This window comes from Bos grunniens, chromosome 21 (assembly GCF_055505025.1).
Source record: "Bos grunniens cultivar Pamir isolate PY7600 chromosome 21, Bosgru_T2T1.0, whole genome shotgun sequence".
In the NCBI taxonomy this organism is placed as follows: domain Eukaryota; kingdom Metazoa; phylum Chordata; class Mammalia; order Artiodactyla; family Bovidae; genus Bos; species Bos grunniens.
This window is the reverse complement of record NC_141185.1, coordinates 54,459,653-54,481,492: the sequence shown is the minus strand read 5'-3', so window position 1 is coordinate 54,481,492 and position 21,840 is coordinate 54,459,653. Positions and strand designations below refer to the sequence as shown.

Genomic DNA, 21,840 nt, shown 5'->3' with positions numbered 1-21,840 from the left:
AGTTGTAAAGAATTTGCCTGCCAATGCAGGAGACACAGGTTCAATCCCTGGCTCAGGAAGGTCCCCTGGAGAAGGAAATGGCAAGCCACTCCAGTATTCTTGCCTGGGAAATCCCATGGGCAGAGGACCATGGCGGGGTACAGTCCATGGAGTCACAAAGGGTCAGGACACAACTGAGCATGCATGCAATGCAAAGACTTCTTCATGGGTCTCACTTTGACCCTCACTTTTAAGGACCTGCAGTAACTTGAGTCTAGTTATACAAGTCCAGAGGAAAAGAGGGGGTTGAGGTCCTCAGGAGAATCAACAATGTCTTGCAAGGCAACTGCCACAAGGGAGGCAATTATAGCTTCCTCATCAAAGCAGGGTTACACAGGTGGAGAGGCTGCATCTACTGGCGAAGAAGACGCACCAAAATTTAGAAGTTCAGTGCCCTCGGCTTCATCAGGGTCTTCCCATACATCCCCATGCCAACCTCCAGGATCTCATTTCTTGCCTATCAACAGTAGACATTCTGTGAGGCTGGGAATTCAACTCTGCACTTGTAATTCAGTCACTTAGAGGATGGGATTCTGGGTTTGGTTGTCAGCAGCCTCAGGAGATAAACGTCTCCTTCAGGGCAGACACAGAAGATTCGGAGTCACTTATGCAGTGCTTGGTGCTGGGAATTTGAGCCCTGAATTCATTCATTTCTTTTCCCACTTTGTCAATGACATTAGGAGCAACCAGCCAATCTCATACTCATTAATTTGACAAAAATGTTAGTCTAACAAAAATGATGTCCCAGATCCTTGTCTCTTTTAAGTATCTGAACATGAGTATCCAATGAAATGTTGTATATCCCTGTGGCCACGTCATGCTGTGAACACAGAAGTGCTCTCTTTGCCACAGGGAATAGAGTCGATGCTGCCTTTAAATCTAACTGGGTCACAGGACCAATTCCAGAAGCTCCAGAATCAACTCAGTAAACATATCCTTCAGATTCTGTTCCCTTAGAACCACGTCCAGTACCAAAATCACTGAGTAGAGTTGTCATCTTAAATCAGCTTTTCACTCTCTTCCTCAAAGTCATTTAATAGCTCTCCATTGAAAGCTCTTCCATTGACTGTGCAATCAAGCCCTCACTCCAAAACATGGCAATCAGTGTGGACTCTGTTAAGGGTCTATTCTAAAGAATCCCATGATCTAAAAAATCATAAAAACAACTGATACAATCAAACACAAAGAGATTATATGAAAATTCCTAGTGGTGGATTTCACCATAATGAGTATTTGTTTCCATGATACTAAGTAAGTACTTATTGAGCACATGTTGTGTGCCAGGCTCTGGGGTATAGGCGGCCCCTCGTTTTAGGAACTGACACTCTGAATTCAGGGCTAAAGATAAAGCAGCTCATAAATCAAGTGTTCTGCCCTGATGCTCACTATGAATTTGCATATAAAACAATTAAAGGATAATCTTTCATGACAGTAGAGTAATACATCCATCTCTGAGCCCCTATGGAAATTCAGTGCACACTTTATTCTAATGAATCCACTCCGTCTGACATTGCTCCACGTCCTCCCTTAGCTCATACAGACATCACGCCCCAGGGGTCCCCTATTAGGTTCTAAATCACTGTCTGAAGCTGTAGGACTCCCTGAGCCTTCCCACTGCTGATGGCAAGAAAAACTAACAGCCAATAAAATACCCACAGAGCAACTAGACCCTTTCAGGAAATCCAAATTCTGAAGGCAAAAGTGGAACTGTGGCCTAAAAACAGAGCTCTCTTTCTTCTCCTCAGCATGAAGGTGGGAATCACCCACAGTTCGAGCTTAAGGAGTATTTTTTACAATTATAGGAAAACCTTGGTGGTAATTTACCAAATTCAGGCAGAGAAGGACACTGTTGGTTTGTTTCATGTGTCATGAATAAGTACTGTCCTGCTGCTGCTAAGTTGCTTCAGTCGTGAACGACTCTGTGCGACCACAGAGACAGCAGCCCACCAGGCTCCCCCATCCCTGGGATTCTCCAGGCAAGAACACTGGAGTGGGTTGCCATTTCCTTCTCCAATGCATGAAAGTGAAAAGTGAAAGTGAAGTCACTCAGTCGTGTCCGACTCTTAGCGACCCCACAGACTGCAGCCTACCAGGCTCCTCCATCCATGGGATTTTCCAGGCAAGAGTACTGGAGTGGGGTGCCATTGCCTTCTCCGAAGTACTGTCCTAGCTATAAGGAAATAAGGATTAGAGATGCCAACAATTTGATGTCATTTGAAAAAGAAAATGTCACGCCAGATAGTCCTTAACTTCCTATCTTCAAGTCATATTAAATGATTTTTTCCTGTATATAACCAGAAAATACATAAATAGTAACTAAAAGGGATTAAAAAGAAGTGTAGATTCATTCATCAACCACCTAAAATCATGGAAGTCTTCAAGAGGAAGACTCCAAAATCAGCACAAGGACACACAGCCACTGCACAGAAGAGCAGATGTAAAAGCAGGCCGCTCAACTCCACAACCTGCCAACCTCAGGTTCTGTCCCTTACGCTGTCTCTGTTTCCTTCACATCTGAGTAAAAGGGATAACACTGAACACTGCATTGCACAACTGCATAGTTTGGTATTCTATGTTTCTCGTGTGAACTTTATTTTCACCATTAGAGCAAAACTCACTGAGGGCTGGGACCTGCCTGCCTTGCATTGCCACGAGAGAATACTACACGGAAATGTTCAGCGATCCTTCTAAAAATAAGAATAACGAATTTAATTAACAGATGAGTGCCTTCTTCTTGTCTTAAAGGGAACTACCCGCTTCATAAGAGAAAGGGCTGAAGAAAAACAAATATAGTATATTAACACACATATATGGAACCTAGAATATATGGAACCTAGAACGGAGAAGGCGATGGCACCCCACTCCAGTACTCTTGCCTGGAAAATCCTATGGACGGAGGAGCCTGGTAGGCTGCAGTCCATGGGGTCCCTAGGAGTCGGACATGACTGAGCAACTTCCCTTTCACTTTTCACTTTCATGCATTGGAGAAGGAAATGGCAACCCACACCAGTGTTCTTGCCTGGAGAATCCCAGGGACGGGGGAGCCTGGTGGGCTGCCGTCTCTGGGGTCGCACAGAGTCGGACATGACTGAAGTGACTTAGCAGCAGTAGCATGGAACCTAGAAAGATGGTGCTGATGAACCGATTTGCAGGGCAGCCATGGAGACGCAGCCACAGAGAAGAGACTTCACACGGCGGGTAGCGGGAGGAAGGAGAGGGTGGGAGGAACAGGGAGACTGCCATGGAAACATACACACTGCCATATGTAAAACAGACAGCCAGCATGAATTTGCTGTGTGACTCAGGGAACTCAAACTGGGGCTCTGCGACAACCTAGAAGGGTGGCGTGGGGTGGGACGGAGGTTCAAGAGGGAGGGGACCCTTGTACACCTATGGCTGATTCTTGTTGTTGTATGGCTGAAACCAACACAATATTGTACTTATCCTTCAATTAAAAATAAATTTAAGAAAAGAAATAACTGCTGAAACTGTAAAAAAATAAAAAAGAAAAGAAAAAGAAACAGGGTTGAGCCTTGAATGCTAACATTTTTCATGGGGCTTTTTCTTCCCCAAATGAGACAGTTTTAGATGTGACCCACTAAAACACAACCCTTGAAGGAAGCAAACTTTCATCTTTCTAAAAGCTCAGCGAAGTGGCACAGCGGCACCTAGATATTTTTGTTACCTGGCCTGGGGATGCTTCTTTTATCTTCTGAATGGATTCATCCATTTCCAGGAAGAAAAATAACAAAATAGTTCATGATTTGAGGTCTGAATTTGGGAGTGGGAGGAGTTCTCCCTCTGAATTCTTTCCCTGGAACATTAACTAGGGTCAAGTCTAGAGGCATCACTTTCAGTGTCTTTTTTCCTTTTTCTTTTTTGGCGGAACTACATGGCTTGAGAGATTTCAGTTCCCCCACCAGGAATTGAACTCGGGCCAGGGCACTGAAAGTACTCAATCCTAACCACTAAACCACAAGCAACTCCTCCCGTTTTTTTTCTTTTTTAATAACAAGAGAGTTAAGAGAATGAGAAGACAGCTTACAGACTGATAGAAAATATTTGCAAAAGACATCTGATAAAAGACGGTTATCCAAAAACTACAAAGAACTCTTAAAACTCAATAAGAAAGTTAAAAAGCTAATTTAACAACTCCAGTATTCTTGCTTGGAGAATTCCATGGACAGAGGAGCGTGGTGGGCTACAGTCCATGGGGTCACACAGAGTCAGACACGACTAAGCGACTTTCACTTTCACTTTCGAAGACCTTAACAGACACTTCACCAAAGAAGGATGCTTGTTTAGTCACTAAGTCATGTCTGACACTTCTGTGACCCCATGGACCGTGTAGCCCACCAGGCTCCTCTGTACCATGGGATTTCCCAGACAAGAATACTGGAGAGGGTTGCCATTTCCTCTTCCAGGGGATCTTCTCAACCCAAGGACTGAACCCATGTCTCCTTCATTGGTAGGTGGGTTCTTTACCACTGAGCCACCAGGGAAGCTATACAGAAGGTATACAGATAGCAAATAAGTATATGGAATGATGCTCCACGTCATAGGTCATCAGAGTAATGCAAGTTAAAACAGCAAGATACCATATCACACCTATTAGAATGACCAAATCCAGAACACTGAAGACATTATATACTGGTGAGGATGTGGAGCAACAGAAACTCTTATACACGCTGCTGGGAATGCAAAACGGTACAGCCCCTTTAGGAGACAAGTTGGCAGTCTCTTACAAAACCAAACTTATTCTTCCCATACAATCCAGCAATCATACACCCTGATACCCAAAGGAGCTGAAAACTAACTATCCATACAAAAACTTGCACATGGACATTTATAGCAGCTTTGTTCACAACTATCAAAACTTGGAAGCAACCAAGATGCCCTTTGGTAAGCAAATGGATAAATAAAACTGTGGTACATACAAATAATGGAATATTATTTAACCCTAGAAAGGCATGTGCCCATGCAAAGACAGGGAGGAAACCTAAATGCATATTATTGAGCAAAAGAAGCCAATTTGAAACAGCTACATACTATATGAGTCCAATTGTATGAAATTCTGGAAAAGGCAAAACCTTATGAAGACAGTAAAAAAAAAAAAAATCAGTGGTTTCCAGAAATTGGAAAATTGATTTTAAAAAAAAGTAAAGAAACAAACTTAGCAATAATAATTACAACATCTTGAGCACCTATGATGGGCAGCCACCATTTCAGGCAAGTTAAATGCATTAAACTCATTTAGTCCTCAAAAATCCTATGAAGTAAGATATCCTTAGCGGCTCCATTTTGCAGAGAAGGAAACTGAGCACAGAGAAGCTAAGTAATTCCCAAAGTCACTCTCCTAAGAACTGGAGGAGGCAGGGTCCACTTGGCTGCAGGGTGATCTCAGTGCAACTGTGCCAAGTTGCTTCAGTCATGTCTGACTCTTCTCAACCCCATGGATTGTAGTCCACCAGGCTCCTCTGTCCATGGGATTTCCCGGTCAAGAGTACTGGTGTGGGTTGCTGTTTCCTTCTCCAGGGGATATTTCCAGCCCGGGGATCAAACCTATGTCTCCTGCATCTCCTGGTTTGGCAGGCAGGTTCTTTACCACTGAGCCACCAGGGAACTGCAACTCACTATAAATGCTGCAGGGAGACTATAATAATACAAAGTAACAAGAACTAACAGTAGTTTAGTGGCCATGGAGCTTACCAGCTTTATCTCATATAATCCTTGCAACAGATGTATCATTACCCTATTCCATATATAGGAAAACTGATCATTAAAGAAGTGATGACTTGCCCAAGACCACTTGCCAAGAAAGATAAATGACAAAGCCATTTGCCAAAACCTTGTTGACAGACACCAGTGTCCACACTGGCAACGTTCCCCACACCATGCTACCTCTCTGTTGGAAGAAATTTGTGGTGTTCAGGTACCCTATGGGGTGCCTGACAACTGGAGAGAAGTCTTCCCCATGGCATGACCTCCTTCCTAAAGACCATGGATGAAAGGAAAGGCTGTATGGTGTAGCAGAATGAGCACAGATCCTAAAATCAGAAAGACCTGGGTTGAAAGTCCAGCTCCAGCAATTACTATGTGCCGTTGAATACAGCTCACTGAGTCTGCTTCCTGATATGTACAAATGGGACGAAAATTCCTATAAGCACCATGGTGACTACGAAGCTGACATGAGAAAATGCATAAAGAAGCCAGCCTGATGAGACTCTCCAGTCACCCACCTCCCTGGATCCATTAAGGGGGCCCCACAAGTGCATATGGGAGTCCATCTCTGTCAGGGGTCTGCCCTTTTTGGGCTGAGTCATAGCATCTTCATCGTAAACACTGAAAGCAAAACTTCACAACGTGGGTTCTCCAGATTGGGACCATGTTTCCTCAATTCCCAGCATTTGCCCTGGGAGCCAGCTCTTAATGACGTTGTTGGGTACCAGGGTAGTGGAGAGACCAAGAGGGCATGAAATCATTACCGACATGCCAATTTGGACTAATACGAATCTAGGGTTTCAGTTGAGAATACCACAAAACAAAATAATGGTCTTGGAAATGTTTAGATCAACAGGCAACAGTTTCGTTTTGTCAGGGAGTTGGGATTCATTTTGATTTTGTCCTTTTAAAAAAGTCTATTGAAACTTGAAGAGACAGCAGAATTTTGCTGACAAAAATAATAATATTTTTTTTATTATTTTAAAATAATAAAAAAAAACTCTGGGTGACATCTTGCTTCTTGAGTCATTTCTTTTGTTTGTATATACTTGGTCTCTTTTGGTTCCCTGATAGCCATACCTGACAGAGATCTCATAATTTTAAAGGTCCCTTTAACTTTAATTAAACAGGAATAAATAAAAAACGTGGGTGTGTTTGGTTTATTACACTTAGTGTAACTTGTTTCATCCATGTTGTAGCTTGTGTTAGAATTTACTTCTTTAAGATTGATTATTTTTTTACATTTATATTCATTAGGGATAGTGGCCTGTATGCTTCTTTTTTAAAAATTTTATTGAAGTATAACTGATTCACAATGTTGTGTAAATTTCTATTCAGCAAAGTGATTCAGATATATAGGTCTCTCTATATATAGACAGGTATCTTTTCATATTATTTTCCATTACAGCTTATCACAGAATATTGAATATAGTTCCCTGTATGACCTTACAATGTATCATCCTATATATAACAGTTTGCCTCTGCTAATCCCAGGCTCCCATTCCTTCCCTCCCCTACCTCCACTTCCCTCTGGCAAATACAAATCTATTTACTACATCTGTGAGTCTATGAAACCATTTTTAAAAGCCTCCAGGGACAGTTTTTTATGCAGATGTTTTCTCCATTTTATACCCTAGTCCTATTTATTGTGGCTGTAAATCAGGGGCCAATGAACTATAACCCACAGGCTAAATTCAGCCTGCTACATTGTTTCTAAATAAAGTTTTATTGGAACACAGTTGTGTCCATTTGTTTGCATATTGTCTATGGCCTCTTTTTTGCTAGAGGCAGAGTTGAGTAGTGGCAACAGAGACCATCTAGACCTGTAGAGAAAATGTTTGTCAATCCCTGCTCTAAAGCAGGCAGTGGGGCCAGAATGGCACAAAATGTTTGAAAGCACGCATCCTTACCATAATCAAATAATTTTCTGTTTGTTAATACCTGTTTGTCCTACTTTATATAAGTTCTTTGAGAGGCAAGGACAACATCTACCTTGTTCAATATTTTTTCTCCAGGGCTGGAGCAGAAAGACTAAAACATGGTATACAAACAAGAAATATCTGTTGAATGCATGAACTAAATTTCTGGGTGGATTTTGAGTTCTTGAGGGTCATAACGGTTAAAATATTTCAGTCTTGAGTAAGAACCTGACTCATGGTAAGTTCTCTGACACTGTACTTTTGCTAAACAATCAATTGTATGGACTGTGAATTTAGAGAATGAATATGTTTTGTAGGACATTTAATGACCAAGACAAGCCCTTGTCTATATTCTGATGAATCTCTTCTATGCCACACTATTTATGCCCACACTCTCTCTAACTTCACAAAATTCTCTGTGCCTCAAGCCCTGATATCTGAAGTCTGGCTCTGATGGTGCTAGTCTCATCAAGGATTTGCCAAGCTCCCGTCCTCCATCCCACGGACTCCATCTGTGCTTCACAGTGTGGCTCCCAACAGCCTGCAGGGGCTCTGCGGGTGGCTCAGCCCAGCATTTATCGCCAAGACACACGGGCGTTCAGCCCACTAACACTTATATACAAGAGAAACCAGGAGCGGATGTTAATGGATTCTGGAAAGTCACAGAGAGGACTGAGTGGAAGAGACATGCACACACACAAAACGAATTTGTTATTTGGATATGGAAGATGATTTAATATAAAGAAGAAAGAAATCAGACTCTCAGGGCGGAGGAAAAGGAAGTATAACCTTTAAAATCTGTGAATCCCTATATTGTATGCCTGTAACTTATATAATATTGTACATCAGCTGTACTTCAATTTAAAAAAAAAAAGACTTGGAAAAAAGAACTAAAGTCTTGAGAGTCAATTCTCAGTAGGAACCTAAGCTCCAATATCTATTAGCTTTGTAAACCTGTGCCTATTAAATTCTCTGAGATAAAAACACCTTCATGACAAAATGGATGTAAAATGATGGTGCTGCAAGGACATTATGGTAGATTTAAGACGCCTAAGAGTGACAGGTGCTATACAAATTATACCGCTCTTTCCCGCTTCAGATTTTCACGCCACAGGGAGAATGAGCTCTGAAAAGTTCTACTTACCAAGCATTCCTTTCTTGGAACTAGAGAGACACATGTCCTTCTCGGCACTGGGCAGGGCAAAACTCACCACGAACACTTCCACCCCATCAGCCATCAGGGCCAAACCCAAAACAAAAAAGAGGGTCCACTGGAAGCGTCCGTGGCCACACTCATCAATGATGGTCTCGTACTGGTGCGCCAGCTGCTCCTCGTCTTCCATCCGCTCGGCCAGCAGGTCTGCCTGGCCCCGCAGGCCGTCGGCCCTGGAGGACGCCATCTTGGCCTGCTTGGCCTTGACGTCATCCGGGTGAGGGATGCCCTGGTACTCGCCTTCGTAGATCTCGTCTTCCTCATCGTGGCCTTCCGTAACGTCACTCTGCGCATCCTCTTCTGGATTGGACTCATTGCCACGATAGTAGCCATCGCTGGGGGCGTAGCCCTCATAGTTGTCCTGGTATTTGTAGTCATCCATTTCTCGGCTCTGGGGCTGCCTGCTTGCCTCTTGAGCTATATTCCCTTCACTGTGATAGAGGTTTGGGCTGTTTCAATAACCATCATCCATGCCACGTACAGACGTTTAAATGTAGACTTCCTGGGTGAATGTGACACCCTTTGTCTTTTGCATTCAGTGGCTATTGGAAGTCTTTGAAAAGTTGCAAAGTCTGGCCTGGTCTCCTTCAGCAGTCCAAAGGTGTGTTGAACGTTGATCAGAAATGGGTCCAGCTGTTCTCCTTGACAAGGAGCCCACAGGACTTGGCAGCTTGCTGACTGGCCTGATTTGTTCTGCCACTGAAGGTTATGCTCTGGAGTGAAAGAAAGAAAAGACTGTTATGAAATGTAGAAATTCTGGCAAATTACTCTCAGAATTGAACAAATATATTTATTAGTGCCAAGGTTTCATGTGTAAGGTGGAGGGCATCTTGATTAGACATCAGATTCATATCAAATGGATGAGCCTCAAATCAGTGAGAAAGAACAGTGGTCAGAGAGCCCTTGGAAGCACTGATTAACCCATGAAAGGGGTCAAGTCTTATATTAATACAAGAATGAAATGTAAAGTGGGCAAGACGTTTTTCAATGCAAGATGATTTTGTGTTATGGATTTTCTGTTAGAATTAATCAAGCTTTTGGCAACAGGGCAGGTTTATTACAGTTCAGCTTCTGTTATGAGAAGACCAGCTTCTCTAACTGTCAAGAAGTGTCTGTGCAATTTTATACCTAGAAATGTATGGCTAAGAAATATCTAGGACCATTTTTCCCAAGGCTCAGCTTACTTTTGATACTCAGCGTTGTGGTTCCAGGGCTACTCTGATGTCCTTGCACTTGCCTTAAATAGGTGAGAATAGTTCCTGAAGACCTAGAGTCAGAGAGCTTGTGTCTGAAATTCGATCCTGCCACGCAGTGGCAGTGTGATCATGCGCATGTTTCTGAGCCTCGATGCTCTCATCTGTAAACTGGAGATAATCAATAGCACTTAACTCGTGAGGTTGTGCATAAAGTGCTCAGGATAGTGTCAGACTCGCTTGGTAAGCACTTTTTAAGCTTTTTTCAAACTTTTTATTTTACACTGGAGTAGAGCTGATTAACAATATTATGACAGTTTCAGGTGGACAGGAAAGGGACTCATCCATATACACAAGTGCATCCATTCTCCCCCAAACTCCTCTCCCATCCAGGCTGCCACATAACACTGAGCAGGTTTCCCTGTGCTATACGGCAGGACTTTGTTGGTTATCCATTTCTAATAGAGCAACCCTATTTAAACATTGATGTTCTTTTGCTCTTTTTTCTTCCTAGCTCCAATTCTGGGAACCAGGACCCAGTATTGTCAGACCCAAGACCTTACCTTGTATCCCAATTCCAATCACTGGGTCCATCTGTTGATTTCCATGCCCAGCAGTGAAATATTGTTGCATGCATGTATGCATGCTCCATCACTCAGTTATGCCTGACTCTTTGCAACCCCATGGACTGTAGCCCGCCAGGCTCCTCCATCCATGGAATTCTCAAGACAACAATACTGGAGAGGGTAACCATTCCCTTCTCCAGGGTATCTTCTCAACCGGGGGATAGAACCGGGTCTCCCACGGTGCAGGTAGATTCTTTACCATTTGAGCTACCGGGGAAGCCCAGCAGACCCTGTCTTAATCACGTCCCTATAACCCCAGTGCTCACAAGGTCTGCAACCACCATTTAACGATGTCCCCTGGGCACCAGAAACTGTGCTAAATGTACCACATCCTTTATCCCTAATTCCTACAATGATCAGAAGGAGAAGAAAACTGTGCCTGTATCTTTATCTTACAGATAAATAAATTTGTATTAGACCATGCCAGACTGAACCATGTCAAATTAATATTCTAAATCTGTTTTTATTATATCTGTTTAGGACCACAGGAGGAATATAAATCACATGTAAACAGCATGAGAGCTTAGCAGAGTGCTATAAAAAATGGAGAGAGGATGCCAACTGCCTGAGATCTGGTGTGCTATTTTCATCCTGGGGGTTCTGCAAAAATGTCATGAACCAAAAATGATAGATATGCAATTCCAAAAGCACGTGTGGGAAATACCACTCGGGGCAAAGGTCCTGGGACTCACTTTGTGGAAAGAAGCAGATCTTTGTCAAAACGAATTCCTCTCGTCATACCCAGTTAAATGGACCGCTGTGAATGTCAGATGTCATGGAGTCAGGAAGACTATCATGTGTTGTGGGTTTTCTCCTCTTTCACTGAGAAATGCCAACTCATTTTCTCAGCAAAGTATTTTCTAGAGAATACAATAATTAATCATTTTCTCTGTTACAGATTGAGTTGGGAAAAAATGGTATACTGAAACCCTAACTTCCAGAACCTCATAATATGACCTTTTTAGGAACTACATCATTACAGAGGTAATCAAGTTAAAATCAGGTCATTAGGGTGGCCGCTAATCCAAGATGACTTGTGACCTTATAAAAGGGGGGAATCTAGATGTGGAGACAGACACGCATAGAGAAGATGCTGCCTTCTCTCTGTCAGTGGAAGGGTACCACTGACAAGACAAGGGATGCCTGAGGCCACCAGAAGGTAGGAGAAAGACATGGCTCACAGCCCTCAGAAGGAGCCAACCCCCCTCAGAAGGAACCAACCCCCCTCATCAGGACTGATCAAAACCAACACCTTGATTTTGGATTTCTAGACTGTGGCACTTTGAAACCATCAACTTCTTTGTTTAAGCCATTCAATTCATACTGCTTCGTTATGGCAACATTAGGAAATACATACATTTGAAAACATTAGCAAGTCTAGTGTTTATCAGCTAAACAGCAATAATAAAACAACCAGAAGAGCAGCTACTAAGATAAGCATGTTACCAGCATTATCTCATTACCCTCACAGCCAATAAAGGAGCAGTACTATTCTATCCATCTCACAGATGGAGACACTGGGGGCCAAGAGGATTCAAGAATGTGCCCAAAGTAACACAGAGAATCAATATCAGGGCTTGGATTTGAAGCCAGCCTCAAAGAGCATGTTAGGGATGTTAGGGATGAGCTTCTGATTCCCAGGTTCAAGATTGTTTGCCCATTCTCAACAAACATTCCCCAAGATCCTTGGTGCTTAAGGCAGTGTATTAGGTATGACATGACTTGATCCCCACTCTCAAGAGGTCTACCCCTCATGAGACAGTCAAACAACACAAAGCATCATGCATCATAAAAATGACAATCTTGATTATCAATAACATTATCTTTCATTTATTGGGTGCTTTGTGGCTTTGACCCAGGTACAGTGCTGAGTTTTGTAGTATCTTCCAACCAGGGCAAGAACCCTATGAAGCAGGGGCTGTTTTTACACTCAGTTTACAATAAATAAGACTGAGGCTGAAGAGGTTGGACAGATGCCAGTGTCCCGGGTTGTAGTTCTCTCAGGGGATTCAGAGAAGGGAGAGATCACTATAGGCTGAGTTCTGCCGAAATAGCATCCTAGAGGTTAGGGGCCTTCCAAGGGCAGGCAAGCGCTCAGAGAAGCAAACAACAGAGAAGGGGGCACTACGGGCTGGAGGACAGAGAGAAGCAAAGGCACAGAGTCAGGGATGGCTTCACTTGTGGCAGCAGTGAAGCATCCGCCCACAGCAGAGGATCCAAAAGGGGGCAATCACAGAAGATAGACTGGGGAGGTAAATAGCAATCAGTCTGAATGCCCTGCTCAGGGACTGGGAATTATCCTTTGAGCAAAAGGAGCCCTGAAGATGGTTGTTGAATTGAGTAAGAGTGGTGTGTCATGTAGAGCGGGAATCTGGAAAGATGTTGCTAGTGGGGATGCAAATCCTGATTTTTAAGTGAAAACCCAGAGACAACGAAACCAGGTAGAAGTTTTCATCTGTGTGTGTGTGTGTGTGTGTGTGTGTGTGTGAATAGCCCAGAGGTCAGGTTAGGCCTGGACAAAGGAGGTGGCCTTCAGACAAGAAGAGAAGGATAAACACAAGGAGAGGTTCACAGGAGAACGAGTGATATATTTCCTGGCAGGAGAGAAGAAACAGCAAGGACAACTGGGATGATGATGACTCTAGGGAGGCAAATTCTGGACTGGAAATCCTACAACTGCTATGCAGTTAAGACAAGCAAAAATCTTCTTTCAGGCCAATCCGCCTTTTTGGAAGGTGAAGTGAAAGTTATTCACTCAGTCGTGTCCGACTCTTTGTGACCCCATGAACTATACAGTCCACGGAATTCTGCAGCCCAGAATGCTGGAGTGGATAGCCATTCCCTTCTCCAGGGGATCTTCCTAACCCAGGGATCAAACTCAGGTCTCCCACACTGCAGTTTTTACCAGCTGAGCCACCACGAAGGTGGCAGGATATATACCAGGCTTCCCAGGCGGCACTACTGGTAAAGAACCCACCTATCAATGTAGGAGACATAAAAGATACAGGTTCGATCCCTGGGTTGGGAAGATCCCCTGGAAAAGAAAATGGCAACCCACTCCAGTATTCTTGCCTGGGAAATCCCATGGACAGAGGAACCTGGTGGGCTACAATCCCTAGGGTCTCACAGAGTCAAACACAACTGAACCGACTTAGCAGGCATGCATGCAGGGTATATAGCAGAGTGGTTCAAGAACACAGCCCGAGTGTGGTGCTGAGTCCGCGCGGCGGCGGGACCAGTCCAGGCGTCTTGTGCGGCTCTGGGCCTCTCAGGCTCCGCGGCCCAGAGTGCACCATGGACAACACGGAGTTAAAAAAAAAAAAGAACACAGCCCGAGTGTCAAGGCACCAGGTTCAGATCCTGACTCTGCCACTTCCTACTACCTGTGTGCAAGCTACTGGTCACTCTGTGCCTCGGTTTACTCATCTGTAAAGTGGCTGCAATACGAGTGCCCACACTGGGGATGTGAGAAGATAATACATGAAGACTGCTTAGCACAGTGCCTGGCACAGGTGTGACCAACATAAATTTGAATTATTATCATTGTTGTTGTTACGATTATTATCTGAGCATTGATAAGGAAAATGTAGCCAGGATCTCAGCTTGAGCTTTGCTGAACTCCACTTGAGATCTGAGGCCCATCTGGACTGGGCTGGGGAACCAAATACAGAGAAAAACAAACTGACATTTAGTTATTCAGGAAGACCATTGCTTCTCAAAAATGGCCTAGCACAAATCTCTTAAGCACCCTCCTTTAACTCTTACATTCTATTAACCTCTGCATCTGTGCCACCTGATTCAAAATCACTGTGTGGTAAACACTTGTTCGTAATTAAATATCACAGAGAACAAAGCTAAAAATATTACAATCAAATGATGTAATGCTTCCCAAAATGTGTTCTGCAGAACATTAGGCCTTTTAATATGCTCATTTAAGGGAAAAAAGAATTTCAAGAGAAAATGAGTTTAGGAAATGTTGTGTATACTCTATTCACCATTTGCTTTCAGAGACTAGTAATTCACATGGCTATGTTAAAAGCTGTGAGAAGACCTGCATAAAGATCCATTTCATACCACAGTGAGCTACCACAACATACACATCAGATTTGCTCCAATCAACAGACAAACGACAGCAAGCATTAGCTTGTATGTGATGAACTAGAACTAGAACCCTCATACATTGCTGGTAGGAATGAAAAATAATTCTCCCACTTTGGAAAACAGTTTGGCAGTTTCTTAAAATGTTCAACATATGCTTACCAAACAACCTGTTGATTCCATCCTAAGAATCTACCCAAGAGAAGTTAAGACATAATGCCCACAAAAAGACTAATACTTGAATGTTAAAAACAAAATAATTTACAATAACCCCAAATTGGGAACAATACAAATGTCCATAACTAATGAGGGATGAACAAAAGGCAGTCTATCGATGCAAGGGAATAACAATCAGAAAGAAAAAAAGAAAAACTCTACTGGCACATATTACAACACGGAGGAACCTCAGAAACATTACGTCAATTAAAAGAAAGCAAACACAGAGGGCCATGTACTGTGTACATGTGTGTGTATCAGAGCAAATCTGATATAGATTCCGTTATATGAAATCTCCAGAATAGGCAAATTTCAGTTCAGTTCAGTCGCTCAGTCGTGTCGAACTCTTTGAGACCCCATGGACTGCAGCACGCCAGGCTTCCCTGTCCATCACCAACTCCCGGAGCTTGATCAAACTCATGTCCATTGAGTCGGTGATGCCATCCAACCAATTCATCCTCTGTCATCCCCTTCTTCTCCCACCTTCAATCTTTCCCAGCATCAGGGTCTTTTCCAATGAGTCAGTTCTTCAAATCAGGTGGCCAAAGTATTGGAGCTTCAGCTTCAGCATCAGTCCTTCCAATGAATATTTAGCACTGATTTTCTTTAGGATTGACTGGTTGGATATCCCTGCAGTCCAAGGGACTCTCAAGTCTTCTCCAACACCACAGTTCAAAAGCATCAATTCTACAGCGCTCAGCTTTCTTTATAGTCCAACTCCCACATCCATACATGACTACCGGAAAAACCATAGCTTTGGCTAGATGGACCTTTGTTGGCAAACTAAGTCTCTGCTTTTTAATATGCTGTCTAGGTTGGTCATAGCTTTTCTTCCAAGGAACAAGCATCTTTTAATTTCATGGCTGCAGTCACCATACTCAGTGATATAATAAAGTCTGTGACAAATAAAGTGACAAAATAAAGTCTGTCACTGTTTCCATTGTTTCCCCATCTATTTGCCATGAAGTGATGGGACTGGATTCCATGATCTTAGTTTTCTGAATATTGAGTTTTAAGCCAATTTTTCACTCTCTTCTTTCACTTTCATCAAGAGGCTCTTTAGTTCTTCTTCACTTTCTGCCATAGGGTGGTGTCATTTGCATCTGAGGTTATTGATATTTCTCCTGGCAATCTTGATTCCAGCTTGTGCTTCATCCAGTCTGGCATTTCACATGATTTACTCTGCATATATGTTAAATAAGCAAGGTGACAATATACAGCCTTGATGTACTCCTTTCTCGGTTTGGAACCAGTCTGTTGTTCCATAACTGTTGCTTCTTGACCTGCGTACAGATTTCTCAGGAGGCAGGTCAGGTGGTCTGGTATGCCCATCTCTAAGAATTTTCCACACTTTATTGTGATCCACACAGTCAAAGGCTTTGGCGTAGTCAATAAAGCAGAAGTAGATGTTTTTCTGGAACTCTCTTGCTTTTTCAATGATCCAACAGATGTTGGTAATTTGATCTCTGGTTCCTCTGCCTTTTCTAAATCCAGCTTGAACATCTGGAAGTTTACAGTTCATGTACTGTTGAAGTCTGGCCTGGAAAATTTTGAGCATTTCTTTGCTAAGGTGTGAGATGAGTGCAATTGTGTGGTAGTTTGAGCATTCTTTGACATTGCCTTTCTTTGGGATTGGAATGGACAAGAAAACCTTTTCCTGTCCTGTGGCCACTGCTGAGTTTTCTAAATTTGCTGGCATATTGAGTGCAGCACTTTCACAGCATCATCTTTTAGGATTTGAAAGAGCTCAACTGGAATTCTATCACCTCCACTCGCTTTGTTTGTAGTGATGCTTCCTAAGGCCCACTTGACTTTGCATTCCAGGATGTCTGGCTCTAGGTGAGTGATCACACCATCATGGTTATCTGGGTCATGAAGATCTTTTTTGTATAGTTCTTATGTGTATTCTTGCCACCTCGTCTTAATATCTTCTGCTTCTGTTAGGTCCATACTGTTTCTGTTCTTTATTGTGCCCATCTTTGCATGAAATGTTCCTTTGGTATCTCTAATTTTCTTGAAGAGATCTCTAGACTTTCCCATTCCATTGTTTTCCTCTATTTCTTTGCATTGATCACTGAGGAGGGCTTTCTTATCTCTCCTTGCTATTCTTTGGAACTCCGCATTCAAATGGGTATGTATATCTTTCCTTTTCTCCTTTGCCTTTCACTTTTCTTCTTTTCACAGCTATTTGTAAGGCCTCTTCAGACAACCATTTACCCTTTTTGCATTTCTTTTTCTTGAGGATGGTCTTGATCACTGCCCCCTGTACAATGCCATGAACCTCTATCCATAGTTCTTCAGACACTCTATCAGATCTAATCCCTTGAATCTATTTCTCACTTATACTGTATAATCATAAGGGATTGATTTAGGTCACACCTGAATGGTCTAGTGGTTTTCCCTACTTTCTTCAATTTAAGTCTGAATTTGGCAATAAGGAGTTCATGATATGAGCCACAGTCAGCTCCCCATCTTGTCTTTGCTGACTGTGTAGAGCTTCTCCATCTTTGGCTGCAAAGAATATAATTATCTGATTTCAGTGTTGACCATCTGGTGATGTCCCTGTGTAGAGTCTTCTCTTGTGTTGTTGGGAGAGGGTGTTTGCTATGACCAGTGCGTTCTCTTGGCAAAACTCTGTCAGCCTTTGTCCTGCTTCGTCTCGTACTCCAAGGCCAAATTTGCCTGTTACTCCAGGTGTTTCTTGACTTCCTACTTTTGCATTCCAGTCCCCTATAATGAAAAGGACATCTTTTTTGGGTGTTAGTTCTAGAAGGTCTTGTAGGTCTTCATAGAACCATTCAACTTCAGCTTGTTCAGCGTTATTGGTCAGGGCATAGACTATGATACTGAATGGTTTGCCTTGGAAATGAACAGAGATCATTCTGTCATTTTTGAGGTTGCATCCAAGTTCTACATTTCAGACTCTTGTTGACTATGATGGGTACTCCATGTCTTCTAAGGAATTCTTGCCCATAATAGTAGATATAATGGTCATCTGAGTAATATTCACCCATTCCAGTCCATTTTAATTCACTGATTCCTGAAATACTGATATTCACTCTTGCCATCTCCTGTTTGACCACTTTCAATTTGCCTTGATTCATGGACCTAACATTCCTGGTTCCTATGCAATATTGCTCCTTACAGTATCGTACTTGACTTCCATCACCAGTCATATCCACAACTGGGTGTTGTTTTTGCTTTGGCTCCATCTCTTCATTCTTTCTGGAGTTATTTTTCCACTGATCTCCAGTAGCATACTGGCAAATTTATCAAGACAGAAAGCAGATAAGTGGTTGCCTGGGGCCAGAGGTGGGAGAGGGGAGTGACTGTAAGTAAATTTGAGGAAAGTTGAGTGTTGGGAATATTCTAAAACTGGATTATAGTGATGGTTGTTGCAAAACTATAAATTTAATAAAATCATTTACTCCAATGAGTGTATTTTACATCATGTGTATTTTAATAATAAATTATATATTAAATATAATAAATTAATTGTTCAGTCATGTCTGACTCTTTGCAACCCCATGTACTGTAGCCTGCCAGGCTCCTCTGTCCATGGAATTCTCTAGGCAAGAATATTGGAGTGGGTAGCCATTCCCTTCTCCAGGGGATCTTCCTGACCCAGAGATCAAATCCAGGTCTCCTGCATTGCAGGTGAATTCTTTACCATCTGAGCCACTAGGGAAGCCCTATTATGTTAAATAATTTTATAACGTATATTAGGTAATAAAGCTCCTATTCTCTCCCTTTTACTTCCTTCCAAAATCTATTTAACAGGATTTAATTGATTGAAACCAGTGTTTCCCATGATTATGGACCTCTTTTTTCTTGGAACCTGTATTAACCTTTATGGAATATAGGCTCTTCTAAGGGGGCTTCTCAGGTGGCTTGGTCATAAAGAATCCATTTGCCAATGCAGAAGAGGCAGATTCAATCCCTGGGTTGGAAAGATTCCCCGGAGTAGGAAATGGCAACCTGCTCCAGTTTTCTTGCCTGGAAAATCCTATAGTTAGAGAAGCCTGGCAAACTACAGTCCATGGGGTCTCAAAGAGTTGGACACAACTGAGCAACTGAGCATTCCTGCAGACTCTTCTACATAGTGAAGCACTGATTTTGTGCTTAGAACCTAAGTTTTATTCATCTTAGGATTTTGTCATGCATTGAAAGACCACTTGGCAGGTATCCCAGAATCTATCTGCATGCAGGACCCATTAGAAGTAAGAATTAGCTAAAAAGAAATAGCCTGGTTGTAGCCCAGTGGGCCACAACCACAACCTTCCAAGATTTTCCACCAGCTTCAATCAAATCAAATGTGGTACATTAAAAGCCCAGACTGTAGCTCCTTGGATGCAAACAATAATAGACAATGTCCCCTTAGCAAAGATACCAGTAGACTCAGACCACCCCTGGGAAACTGAGCACACTCCTTGGACTCTTTAGCAGGAGTCAGTAGCAGTGCCCTTCAGCTGATATTGGCCTTCACCCCAAAGATGCAGAGCAGAAGAACATGACAGATAGCCCACGCTAAGGAAAACGAGTGCACCAACACAGGAGATGGCTTGAGGACTCCTGAAACTATTTGGCAGAAATTAATGGGGGACTGAGACAAAGAGGGGTAAAGCCTGAGAAAAATGTTATTTAGAACCTTGGTGTAATTCTATCTTACATGAACAAGGATAGGAAGGTCAGCAAACTCAGTTGAGTTCACTCAGTCGTACACAGATGAGCACTAATGAGATAGCCAATGTGTCAATTAGCTTTGCATACACCTCTTACTTCACTTCCCATCCTAACTGTACAGGTCATGCCAATAATGAGTCCAAAGAGAAGGCAGGGGATTCAGTACAAAATATTGTCAGTAGTTTAAGAGAAAGACCACTGGACCCCAGGATACAGGATGTGAACTATATAGTCTTATGCCTGCCATCAAGTCATGGTGGGAACCTGGGTGAGGCATTCAGATCCATGTGTCTAAATGACAGGCTGCCTTGTCATATCTACATAATATATATGTATATATATATACATATATTATTGGAGAAGGCAATGGCACCCAACTCCAGTACTCTTGCCTAGAAAATCCCATGGATGGAGGAGCCTGGAAGGCTGCAGTCCATGGAGTCGCTGAGGGTCAGTCACAACTGAGCGACTTCACTTTCATTTTTCACTTTCATGCATTGGAGACGGAAATGGCAACCCACTCCAGTGTTCTTGCCTGGAGAATCCCAGGGACGGGGGAGTCTGGTGGGCTGTCGTCTATGGGGTCGCACAGAATTGGACATGACTGAAGTGACTTAAATATAATATATATATATATATATATATATATATATATATTATACTGTAATTGTGTATTTCATCCAAGAGATTGTGAGCAATTCTAGGATAGATGAACTCTGGATTTTACTAACTTCTTCATCTCCAGCACCAGTTACAGAGTCTGCAGAAGATCCTTGAAAATATTTGCTCAATAAAGGAGGTTAACAGTTATTCAGTGCCTAGAGGGTTAGAGAGATCACAAGTTATATATCTGCTCATGTGCTCAATCAGATCCGGCTCTTTGTGACTCCATGGACTGTAGCCCACCAGGCTTCTCTGTCTGTGGAATCTTCCAGGCAAGAATACTAGAGTTGTTGCCATTTCCTAGTCCAGGGGATCTTCCCAACCCAGGGATCAAACCTGCATCTCTCACATCCCCTGCACTGGCAGGCAGGTTCTTTACCACTAGCACCGCCTGGGAAGCCCTAACTCAGTGCCTGCCTGAAAGCAAATCAAAAATGACCCACGGGCCACAATTCCCCTGCCTTTGCTATAAACAGACCAGCTGGCTTACCTTTATCAAAGAAAAGTCTGATCAGTTGACATCCTGAAGATGCCACCTTTTATAAGGAGTCATTTACTCTTTTACTTCCCTACTGGCTTTTTACTGACACCGAGGTCTCAGTTGATATGGCCCAGGATGCAATGATTCTAAGGACAACTTGAGTTATTTGTTATGAACTACAGAAGATAAAACATGTTTTAACCACCTGCGATGCTCCCTGAAATACACTGCTTGATGTTTTTGTAGGAGGTTATATCTTCTATGAGCAGGAAATACCAAGACTTAATCTGGCTGGTATTGGAAGATGTTTTCTCTGAGGTTTCCAACAATCACTGTCCCACTTAAAACAGAATGAGCTCATTAGTGTGATATTAAAAGTACTTCTCTCCTCTTAGCTGAATCATCCTGCTATTCTACTGTGTTAAAACAGAAAGTGAGTTTCCAAGGTGTGAGAAATGATTATTAAGAATCAAACCACATGATCTTTTCAGTTAGAGGGAAATAACAAATATTTTAAAGTACTATCAAATCCTTTAGAGTAATGTCAGCCTTAATTTGACTGTTGAGAGGTTCTTCATTTTAAATACAAAAGCAAAATAAAAATTTATGGAGAAGAGTGCTAATCCAAGCATTATTTAGAACATCAAGCCTGGAAAACAATCCCTGTATATTAAACAACAAGGGCTACGTGGTTCAGTGGCAAAGAATACACCTGTGAATGCAGGAGACATGGGTTCTATCCCTGGGTTGGGAAGATCTCCTGGAGGAAGAGATGGCAATCAATTCCAGTACTCTTGCCTGGGAAATCCCATGGACAGAGGAGTCTGCCAGGCCACAATCCAAGGGTTTGCAAAGAGTTGGAAGTGACTTAGCAATTAAACAACAACAAAATAAATGTTGGCATACTTATACCGTTAAATATTATGGTGATATAAAAATTATAGGCTTTGAAGAATTTATTAGGAAAAAATGATCACCCTATACTAAT

General features: G+C 42.5%; 1 protein-coding gene across 2 annotated transcripts in view; it reads right to left on the bottom strand.

Moving 5' to 3' along the window:
* Nucleotides 1–21,840, bottom strand: part of SV2B (synaptic vesicle glycoprotein 2B) — a 242,727-nt gene that overhangs the window by 87,723 nt on the left and 133,164 nt on the right. For both annotated transcript variants that reach the window (XM_086364760.1, XM_086364761.1), the window contains exon 2: nt 8,824–9,605. In XM_086364760.1, the coding sequence (XP_086220886.1) occupies nt 8,824–9,274 (451 nt within the window). In that variant the 5' untranslated portion in view covers nt 9,275–9,605. The remainder of the gene's footprint in view (nt 1–8,823; nt 9,606–21,840) is intronic.